The sequence below is a fragment of the Vigna angularis genome, chromosome 8, assembly GCF_016808095.1.
Source record: "Vigna angularis cultivar LongXiaoDou No.4 chromosome 8, ASM1680809v1, whole genome shotgun sequence".
NCBI lineage: Eukaryota > Viridiplantae > Streptophyta > Magnoliopsida > Fabales > Fabaceae > Vigna > Vigna angularis.
In genome coordinates, this window is record NC_068977.1 from 14,840,970 (window position 1) to 14,852,228 (window position 11,259).

At 28.3% G+C, this 11,259-nt stretch overlaps 1 protein-coding gene across 1 annotated transcript; it reads right to left on the minus strand.

Annotated features, from left to right (window-relative positions):
- Positions 1-4,172: 4,172 nt before the first annotated feature.
- XTHA (xyloglucan endotransglucosylase/hydrolase protein A) lies at positions 4,173-5,886 on the minus strand. Its single transcript, NM_001329835.1, is given in 4 exon segments — positions 4,173-4,820; positions 5,035-5,228; positions 5,330-5,430; positions 5,528-5,886. Coding segments are annotated over 4 exon segments (879 nt in total). The 5' UTR covers positions 5,712-5,886; the 3' UTR covers positions 4,173-4,420.
- Between the last annotated feature and the right edge of the window lie 5,373 nt (positions 5,887-11,259).

Here is an 11,259-nt window from a genome sequence, read left to right on the forward strand (position 1 = left end):
TTTGGGTTTTCATCTTCATCCATGGAGGTTTTGTCCTTTTTGGGTTGGATGATGGGTCACAAAATTGGAGGTGGAGATGCGAATGGGAGGCCCTATTGGAGTGTGGATTAGCTACTAACAACCTTAGGAGATGCTTTGACTCTAATCTATGGTTTCAATTTCTTCTCTATTCTACAGTTTTGTAAACCCTAGGTTCTTCACCATGAAAAACTAAATCTATTTGTTGATATTAGATGTAATGAATTGATTTCTTGTGTATTTTGCGAGGTTAATACATATGTTTTTCTATTTCAATGTTAGTATTTGATTTTTATTCTTAATGTTTGCTTTGGATTAATCAACCATAGCTTGGTTCATTAGGTGTTGGAACATGTCTTCTGAACCTATAATTTGTAATTAATTACCTAATGAAGCTTATATCTAGGGATAGAACATGATTTATTAGTAATCTTAAGACTCTTGAACTTAATTCTTGATTGCTTGTTGATGATTGAAGGAATTGAAACTTGATAAGTTAACAATATATTAAAGTCACTAGGAATAAGATTTGAGTATTACTTTGAGTTGATTTTAACATGAAATTGAAATTGAAATGTTTATAAATGCATGAAAATGAAGTGAATGTATAGTTTTAACAATTGTAAATACTCAATGTTAAATTTCTATTGCACACTAACTCTTCGATAAAATTACAAAGAGTTTTTTTTTTGTGTTTTTTGTGAATTTTGTTATCTAATTGAGTGTGAATTATGAAAGTTATTAAATGTCACACAAGTCTCTTGGAAAAACAATATCTAGACTTTCCACTTTGTTACTTGTACCATTTGGTACACTTGTACGATTTGATACACTTGTCAATATCATAACACATCAAAATATATTTAAAACAACCCAACACAAGGATTTTAATTAGAGAAAAATCTCTTAAGTAAAATGTCTTACTCGAGCGGCTTTTTTTTAGAAGAGAGAGAGTGAACACTAACTCTCTCATGTTCAACCTATGAATTGGTGATTGGTGATTGGGTGATGAAATTTACCACATTGAAGGTTATTATTATTCTTAATGTATTTTTTTTTATAAGAGTGAGAATTGATTCATCCCTTCCTCTCTTGACTATCTAAATAGAATTTGAACCTCCACATTAAAAATTATTATTGTTCTTAATGTCTTTATATCGATTTCATTGGATTCAAACACTCAATTTACTTAAAAACAGTGCAAAATTTATATGCTAATTATTCTTTCTTACAAACTAATTACAAAATTTAAAGGTTATATAAATCTTATTACTCGTTAATATAATCATTTATTCAAATCAATCTCCTGAATGTAACTTCCACATTCATATATTCAACTTTCATAACAAAGTCATGAATTTTGGTATATCTTTTGTATCTTGCAACACCGTAAATCATAAAAAAAAGGGAGACAATCTACATTTCATCTCAATTATATAATTATGAAAATTCTGTTAAATTCTTTAACCTCTAAATATCTTTTGTTCAAAAACACCAAAATAAAGAAAAATTAAGGTTATCCTAACTTATTAAAAAAAAAACTTAATAAAAGAAAATACATTAATATAAACCTAAAATAATCGAAATTCTCATTCCCCAATCATATTGGACACACAATAACAAATTCAATCTCATGCATGCAAAATGCGCAAAGATTTAAAAACTTCCTCGTAACAAAATTGACCAGCCATTCTTAATCAAAACTTGATATCTTCAAACTTGCTAACTCAGATCTATAAAATTTGAACATATTTTCTTAAAATTTGAAAACTTTAATTACAAATAATATTTAAAAAATAAATAAAATCTTAAATAACTAAAGAATGAATTAATTTTAACTTAAAATAAATATTTATTATTAATTTATTTTAAACCTTTTTCGGTATACTTACTAAAATTAGTCTATTCAACATATAACAATATTATTATTATTGTTATTATTAATATCAATTATATTTATTAGTAATATACTAAATACAAAAATTATTATTATTTTTGTAAGATTTTAATGCAATTTTTTTAGTTTTTACTGTGTTTGTAATTTCACATATTTCCTTTCCTAGCATTATCGGAAGGGAGATCATAAATTATATATTCATTCTCACAGTAATTAAAATAAAGTAAAATTAAGAAATATTTAGTTGACATAATACAATAAAAAAGGGAAAATAGATTAAAAAGATACTAGTAGATCCCACTGTATTGCTTTCTTATTTTCATTTTACTAAAACAACTAATTCATTTTTTTTTCCTTCGATTCTTACCCTTCTCTTATTTCTATACCACCAAAAACAAAAAATAATAATTTAGGCTTGACTATAATTTCAATTTCTATATTTTACTAAATCCACAATTTTGATCTATAATTATAATTTTAATCACTTCATTTAATTATCCCTAATTTTGATTAACCTTATTTTTATCTTATTTTGATTCCTTAATGTTATTTATTCATAAATTTATTAGTTTTCAATTCAATTATCCATAATTTCAATTACTTTAATGTCATACGATAAAATTGGAAGGAAATACTTTATATTGGTAACATTTTGTTTGAGGGATAGAGGTTGAATAACGTATCATTCCTGACGACGACTCTTTAAAATTGAAACTTAAATAAAGTCACAGATTAAAAAGAATTAGGAATCAAAATTATTTAAAAATAATTCAGAAATCTTAAAATAGGAATAATTTAAAATTAAAAATCCAAAATTATCATAAATCAATAATTATAATGCAACAATATATAATACTGTTATTTTTATCTAAAATTTATGGATATAAAAAAAGTAAAATTAAATATATTTTTAATCCCTTAATTTTTAATTAGTTTTCTTCGTATACTAAATTAATTTTTTATTTTTAGTATAAATTTAATCTTTTTAACCAATTTTATTAAATTTATTTTATTTTTAAATGTGTAAAAATGTAACAATAATATAAACAAATCAAATATTGTTATAAAATATATTTAAAATATTAAATAAATTTAATAAAATTTAATTAAAAAAACTAAATTTACATATATATCTATTTTCAAACTTAAAAAAGATATTTAACCCCTCTCTCTCTCTCTCTCTCTCTCTATATATATATATATATATATATATATATATATATATATATATATATATATATAAATAAAGTATAATCAATATTTAAAAAATATCTCTGGAAGAATCCTTACCTTCCCCCAGCAGGAGTACCCCACCAAAATTATTAATGATTTTACTTTAGGAATTTAACCGCGTAAAATCAAAATAAAATTATTTTACAAGTTAAAAAATACAATCAAATTCAAGACACATGATTTTTGTTTTTTAAGATCTTAATCAAATACTAAAAGCTGACTTTGACCTATCAATAGGAAAGTTCAATGAGGAGTAAGTAACTGATCAAGCACACCGTCACCACCAATCCTCACTTACTATTTTTAATACAAATCATTATTAAATTTTAGAGGAACTTTTCATACATTAAGTCTTAATCAAAATTCAAATTCTAAAATATAGCAATATTTTTCGTAATAGTAATTTTTAATGTTATTAAACCACTCATTATTAAGACATTATTAGATTATCTATCATCAGTCAATGATAAATCTCAGTTTCATATATCTACTTCACCTGATTAATTGATATGTTTTACATGGTCTAAAAAATTAATATTTCTTTTGTTAGTTAAGAATCATAATAAATATGTTATTTTTCAAATATTTTTCTTAAAATATTATTATTTCATAATAAATGGTCTAATAAACCAATTCTAGAAAACAAGCATAACGAAACTCAAATATTATAAACATAACTTAAATTTATGTATTTCTAGAAAACAAAGAAGGAAATAATAAAAATGTTAAAATCAAATCCAAAACACAGTTCCCAATTCGTGATTATCCACTGCAACCTCCCTACTGTCACATGCAGAAGTGTTGTTCAGTGGAGCCACTTGTTCAATGTTTTTGTCTATGTTTCAGCCTCTTCACCACCACCTTTCTACCTCTTATTTTCTCCTATTTACTACCCCTGTCGGTGTCTTTTCAATTTGGGACCGAATAACGAGGATAAGGATATAGGCAAATGCATTCCAACTCATTCAGCAGAAAAAGTACACAACAAAAATGACAAACCAAGAATAATAATAGCACTCCTATAAACCAGTATAAACTAGTAGTATTACTAGTATATTGATTCAGAGTGAAACAGAATTACAGATACAAATTAAGGCACAGAGCCATATCTGGTACATAGCCAAACAGTAGCAGCAATAAATGATGATATGATTATCAACAATACAGGAAGCAATAGCAAGCTCAAATGAAATCTGTATCAGCACTTAGGTGGGAACTTTATGGGAGTGTGATATTGAAAATAATGAGGCCTTAAAGTATAGGTTAAAATGATTAAATGTCACGGTCTCTGGTGCACTCTGGAGGGACTTGAGAGTAGCGTTTGCGATCAGTGCAGTAGTTGTAGATGGTGTATTTGTTGCGTACCCAAGCCAGTTTTTGCCACTGAGCAGCATCAAGGTCACGAAACTCTGGTTGATCCCACCACCTCTTGCCTTGTGTGTCACAGAACTTGGCATTCACTGAGGCCTCACACCCATCAATGTGGAAGCCCTTGTAAGAGGCTATGAAGGGGGCTTTGGACCAATCTGTTTTCTCCAAACCACCCCTTGTAGCCCAGTCATCTGCATTCCACAAACTGTTGTATATTTTCATTGGTTGATTGAAGGGGAACTTCACTCCCAAGTCATTGCTGTTCTTGAACACCCTTATTGGGTAGTCATCCACATAGAATCTGCACACCTCATTTGCCTCTCTTTTAGTAATAATATCACAAATAATGATTGTATATTCTCTTTGAATATATCAGACGGAAAAAAAAAAACAAAAAATCAGTGATCAAATTTAATGTCAAATACTGTTTACCCTTTATATCAAACATGTTGGGGGCACATGATAAAGGGAAGGTGAAGTTGTTACTAATTCAGTGAAAACTATAGGGTACTTACACAATCTGGTACATGTTCCATAGCACTGAATATCTGTGGTATTGAGTCGTAGGGTCAAACCAGAGGTAGATTCTCTGCTCTCTGTCACCTTTGCCTCCGGTGAACACATTTGTTTGTACAATGTATGGTTGCCCAGTTCTGTTTCCCAAGAACTCGAAGTCTATTTCATCATGTTCTGCGTTTGTGGACGATAACTGCATAGTTCCAATCACAGCAAAAGGTTACCCAACAAAATGAATGGTGCAGAAACTTAAAAGCATAACAAAAAGATAAACAAAACATATTTTTTTCTTACATAGAAAGCAGTGACTGTGCCAGCTGAATCACCAGGAACCAATTTTATGTACATGCTGAAGTGACCAAACAAGTATGACCCTTTGGACTGGAATCCAGTACCTGTTCAAAATTGCATGAGTATAATTAAACTATAATGAAAAAATTTATAACTGATATCATATCATATAGTAGCATAGTGAAAGTTACATATGCATACCAGTGTACTTATCGAGATGAAGCTGAATCTCAGAACCTCCATTGAGATATTTGATATGATCAAAGGCCCAAGTAGGCACATAGTTTCTGCCAAATGGTACATCAATTGGAGTTCTTGGGTTGGCAGCGAAAGAAGCAGAAGCCAGTGATAACAGAATCAGACAAGTCCACAAAGAAGAACCCATTTTTCTTTTGTGTTTCAACTTGTGCATTCCAAAGGGTATATATAGGCACGACACTCTGCCTGCACCTATAACGCGCTTATAGCTAACCTTCACTGCTGTTCTGATCAATGACTTTTAACTGAATTATAATTAATAATGTTCATTGTATTTGAGAACTGGTATTTTGTGTTTCAATTTTCTTTGGCCTAAAAGTGTTTGAATAGTAGGACTAGATCACAGAATTCTGATTAGCTTTTCTAGTGATTAGGTAGCTGACATGGATAATTAACACAGGACAATCATTTCTCATAAATGTAAAATCTCTCAGTTCATAAGAAAGTTAGGGTTAAATATTATCTCACAATTTTATGGAATTTGTTGTTTCTTCTGTGTCTTTAAAATATATATATTGAATGTTAATTTTAAAATATATATATTGAATGTTAATTTTAAAATATATTTATAAAAATGAATAATCAATATCAATATATATTTTAAATGTTCAGTAAAAAAAATCTAACAAAGAATTTGAACTCTATTTTATATGATTTTTCTAACACTTTTTCTTTTGAGAGTGTAATATCTGGACATGTTAACGGACAAAATTGTAAATAACTTTTCTATATTTTATATTTAGTTGTTGGTTTTCTTGAAAAGTCATTTTATTTTTTCTATGAATATTTACAACTTACCTTATGTATCATTAGATATTAATGTTCACATATATCTTAAGAATTATAGTATTGGAGGAATGTGGTATTATAATGTAAAAATAAAGGGAGTGGATAAAGAGACATGAAAACATAAAAAATTAATTGAAGTATTACACATGTAAAACAATGGCAAGACGTGAAACCGAAGTCGAATAACTGAAATATTTATATTAATGCTTAAGTATGGACTTAATTTGGTTGAATTTTTTCTATGTTAAAACCAAATTCAATCGAATATAACTTTCAAATACGTTTTGTATGTATTTTCAACTAAATATGGAAACAAAATTCTGCCGTCAAATCCTACTTAATACTTTTTAAAAAGTTCTCAAAGTGTTTTTTTTTTTTTTTTCATATTGAAGTGTATGTCGGAAACAAAGCAAATTTGCAAGCTACTTTCTTGAAATAGCAGAAGGGTCTAAGTATATTCTGTTTGGAATTGTATTGATGAAAGTGGAGAAGATGAACACAGTTGTAGCCAAGAGCTAACAAGAAGAAACGAGGATATTGTAGTTATTGCTATTTTCCATAGGGAAAAAGAGTTTTCAAGTGAAAAAAATTGAACAGAGAATAAGATGGGATTGAGAGTACCATTTGTCAGTCATTTTCAGTGCAATGGGCCACTCATCTCAACGTGACATATATATAATATGTCCTTTCTAATTATCCAACATCATCCAACAATATAATATTTCAAAGTTTCAAAAAAATATATTGTTTTCTGTATTTTAGCAGAGTAATTTGTCTTATAATATTATTATTAATAGAGATAAATTTAAGTTTAATTTAATGTCAAAATTGTTTATAAATATAAAATTTATACTTATTTTTATATTATAGTTTTGTTATATTATTAGTTGACGTGATATTTTCAATAGATTTCATATATTGGAATGAACACTTAAAATTTAAATTTATATATTTATGAGTAGTCTAATTATATTAAGTAATAAAATTTACCTCTAATTCAATCTTACTAAATTAATTAAATAAGATAAGGTTTATATCTAATATACATCTTCTCGTGCTAAAGACTATAAAATTGAAACATTTGATGTCAGGTGGTATCTTAGATAGAGTCAAATATTAGTTAGGATATATTTTTTGTGCCAAAATTCTGGGAGATCCGGTCACACTATAAAAATATCTTTCTTTACTGATATTTATAAATAAAATTTGTAATGGATATAGTTAATATGTGTGAATATTTATTATTTATGTACAGAATATTTTATTTAGTTAAATTTAACTAAAATTAAAAATTATTTATATTTTATAAGTTAAAATTAATTTTTTAATTTATATTTATATTTAATTTAATTTATATTATATTATAAAATTTTTGTAATTTTATTTTAAATATCTATAGATACTTTTTAAACTAATATTCGATTAATAAAAAACAAGTAATAAATAAATTTTTTGTTACTAGTTGGATAATAAGTAAATACTGTATTTGATTCAATCCATTATCAACCCTAAATAATATAAATAGCCTAAATCTTGATTATGAAATTTTGTGAATGTAATACCATGTTAAAGACAATAAAATTTATACCTTCCTTACTCTCACTTTCCTTATTGTCACTGATATAAACTTTCATAAATTTAATAACATATTACGATAATATCATATTAAATAATATTATCTTAAAATACTAAAACATAAACTTAATTCAATTCCATTAAATTAATTTAAAAAAAATGAGATTTCACTTAATTATATATTATAATTTAACTTTACTTTTAATCAAATAATTATAATATTATACAAAATAAAATTTAAATCTAATTTAACTTCACAAAATTTATTCACACTGTATTATAATATATATATATATATATATATATATATATATATATATATATATATATATATATATATATATATATATATATATATATATATATATATATATATATATATATCACTAGTATAGCAGAAGCAAATGGCCTCGGTTGTTTTTGGTCATAGGCCCCGGTTTAGAAACCGAGATATATACGAACGAAGTAAAAAGTCTTCTTTTTATGCCTCGGTTGTAAACCGAGTTAGTATCTTGTCTTATATTGTCTCAGTTTAAACCTGAACCGAGGCAGTAAAATATTTTTTTTTATTTTTTTTATTTTTGCCACATCGTGGAGTACAGGGAAGCATTTTTTTCTGGACATTGTGGAGCACAGGAAAGCAGAAGTGGGAAGCAGCGATGGGATGCAGAAGTGGAGCACAGGGAAGCAGATGTGGGAAGCTGGAGACGGTTCCGTCCGAAACCGACGAGATCACGGTGCTCTCCACCGGCGGGGACTACGGCAACGATGGGAGGCTGGTGTTCAAGGCCTCGCTGTGCTGCGAGGACCGCTCCGACCTCATTCCTGACCTCATAGAAATCCTGAACTCGCTTCACCTGAAAACCCTCATAGAAATCCTGAACGCGCAACGTGTGTTCAATCCCTTCATCCCTTCATCACCTGAAAACACCAGAAAACAGCCCAAGCTTTACCGTGTGTTCAATCCCTTCATCACCGAAAATCACCCAAGACCAACTAAGAGTTTCAGCAAAAAACAAAAGTTCAAGATCAAACAAAAAAACCTAACACCAAAAATACTTCCCCTCTCCAAAGCTTCAAACTTTTATCGATTCAGTGTCCAGCCAAACCCCAATACGCGACGGTGGTTGTCGGTGGTCGATGAGAAGAACAGGCGGCGGTGGTTGATGAGAAGAACAGGCGACAATGGTGGACAATGAATGCAAGGACCAGTGGCGACGGCGGTAGTGGTGGACTTGGTAGTGGCGACGGCGGGGATGCAAGGACCAGTGACGATGATGAAGAACAGGCGAAACCACGACGCCCAGAGGTTGAGCCAGCGGTGGTGGTGGGGCGTGGCGGTGGTGTGGCGTGGCGGCCGAAGCAAAAAGCAGTGGTGAATAGCGAGCAGAGAGGTTTTGCGGGAAGAGAGGTTTTGCGGGAAGGACGACGGGGGCGGTGGTGCGGTGGCAGGGGGAACTGAGACGACGGGGCGGTGGTGCGGTGGCGTGGCGGCCGAAGCAAAAAGCAGTGGTGAACAGCGAGCAAAGAGGTTTTGCGGGAAGAAGAATAGTGAAACTGAAAAAGTCTTGAACTTTAACCCTAAAACGAGGCAAATATAGGCCTCGGTTAATTTCCAACTGGTGCAGTATACCTTTTTCAAAAACGGATTTAAAAGAACCGGTGCAGTATACTTTTTTTCAAAAGCGGGTTTAAAAGAACCGGTGCAGTATACATTTTTTAAAAACGGGTTTAAAAGAACCGAGGCATATAATATCTCCAAAATTACATTTCTGCCACCGCATTTTTATATGCCTCGGGTCTTCAAAAATCGAGACATAATACGCGATTTAAAAACTCTATTTTTTACTAGTGTATATATATATATATATATATATTATAATATATATATATATATATATATTATAATATATATATATATATATATATATATATATATATTATGATTTGACTATATTGAGATTTCCAACGTTCGATTTTATTAGATAAGATTTTATGTGAATATTTTAAAGAAAATTATATTAAAAAATAATTTCTTTTAATTTTGTGCCTCGCATTTAATATAATATATAATCAAAATATATATTTTTTATTTTATTTTTGATATCTTATTTTATAAGTTTCACAAAGTGAAATATCTAAAAAAATATACTAATAAATTTCAGAAAAAACACATTCTTCCACAATCCTCGAGTAATCAAAATCTAAATATAAAAAAAGTTACATGCATAAATCCAAACTATATATATAATTAAGTTATTACGATAATCACCATAAATATAACTTCTGTTTGACAATTTCATGACACATTTTTACTTGAAATATAGTCATACATTAAATAGAGGTATCACTTTCAGCAGAATTTATACATCATAATCTATCACTTTTATAAAATAGCGTCACTTCTATTAAATATAACATCTTTTTCTGAAAATGAAAACGAACATGCTTATATAAACATTTAGAGTAAAATCAATTAATACACGCATTCTCAAATTAAATGTAACTGAAATGTATGCTCAATTTATTTTTATTATGAATTTGAATCGAAATGTTTATTACAAGAAGATACTTATTTGTTTAAAAAAATAATATAAGATGCCAATATTTAATATTATTTTCTGTCAATAAATACAATTATTGTTCTATAACATGCGTGTATTTATAGCTCACTGGAAACCTGGGACCATTTTGTGCAAGGCTGGATAAAGCAGAAGGCCAACGAAGTATTAGCTTGAAAATCCAAATTTTTTGGCTTTTTATTTTATTAACATTAATGATTATTAGGTTTTATACAGAAATATAGCTATATACATTGCTTGGTTCTACAAAGGAGGTTGAATACTCAAAAAACAGAAACTAAAGAAAAAATTCGTTTCTTATATGTTGAAAGTTTCACACATGAAGTCGATATTAATAGTAATTTATATACAAAACATTAAATAAAGAAATAAACAAAGATCACAACGAGTAAAAATAGGAAATTACCATAATTATGAACATATTTTGAAAATATCTATGCTATTTGTATATAATTTATCTTTTATTTTCTTTTCATTAAATAATTAAAATCACATTTTTATTTTTATTTTCATTTTATTCCCCCCATTTTCTTTCATAAACAACCCACTATCACTGTTTTCTTTTTCTCAATTCCATCAGTTTCTTATTATTTTTACATTAAAGTTCAACATTTAAGAATTTAACACCTTTCCTCGTAATCCTACTAACAACCGTTAGTCATATCAAAAGATAATATAAATACATATATAATATTTATATTACATTTAAAAAATTCCTTAAAATAAACT